At 50.4% G+C, this 776-nt stretch overlaps 1 protein-coding gene across 1 annotated transcript in view; it reads left to right on the forward strand.

The window, feature by feature from the left end:
- Nucleotides 1–188: 188 nt before the first annotated feature.
- The window catches only part of LOC119586352 (collectin-12-like), a 20402-nt gene continuing 19814 nt past the window's right edge, over nt 189–776 (forward strand). Inside the window, 2 exon segments of the mRNA XM_037935065.1 lie at nt 189–545; nt 547–731. Of these exon segments, the coding sequence (XP_037790993.1) occupies nt 510–545; nt 547–731 (221 nt within the window). The 5' untranslated portion in view covers nt 189–509.

A 776-nucleotide genomic window follows, 5' to 3' on the forward strand; every position in this document is an offset into this window, starting at 1 on the left:
CTTTTTCGCACCACACATACACAAACTCAGGATGCACGCATGCTCCCTCCCCGTCGACCTCGAGGTTACCTCCTTAGAAGCGATGTAACGACAGCGGTGGTGGGGGGGGGGCCACGTGGGATGTAGGATGCGTCACCGGCACTTAGCTGGCCGGCACTGGCACCGTTGGCCCTTGAGTGCCTCGGCGGCCGGCAAAGGGGTCGCGCGCGCAGACCCTGCAGCTCCTCGACCTCAGTCTCTTGCCTCGCTGACTTGGCTGAAGGAACTTCTTTTCTCTCTTTCTTTTGCATTTTCTTTGTTATTCGCACCAAGCATACTACTGTATGCGATTCTTCTTGACAGTACAAATAGAGGGCATTTAGAACGAGGGAATATAAGAAATGATTTGAAGTGATAGAGGTATAAAAAAGACACACGTCGCAAGAACCAAGTGGCAAGGAGTCAGGAACTACACACATCGTAAAATCGACGAAAAAAAAAGTCGTCGCCAAACAAGACATTAATGCAAGATGGCGACATTCCCTGAAAAGAAGACGCAGCGCCAGATCTTGGTGGATAAGCCTAGCTGTAGTGATTTTCGTCAGCCTGCCTGCAACGACCAGCGCACAAGGACTACAAGACTATCTGAAGCTCCGGGCCACCGTCAGCAGTCACACGCAGTCACTCCTCATTCTGCGCGAATATCAGACTTTAACCGACAAGATATGGCGATGGTACCAAGATATTCAGAAGTAAGTTGAATATTATCTTTCCACACGTCAAGCACACGCGAGAGA

This window comes from Penaeus monodon, chromosome 21, assembly GCF_015228065.2.
Source record: "Penaeus monodon isolate SGIC_2016 chromosome 21, NSTDA_Pmon_1, whole genome shotgun sequence".
Lineage (NCBI taxonomy): Eukaryota > Metazoa > Arthropoda > Malacostraca > Decapoda > Penaeidae > Penaeus > Penaeus monodon.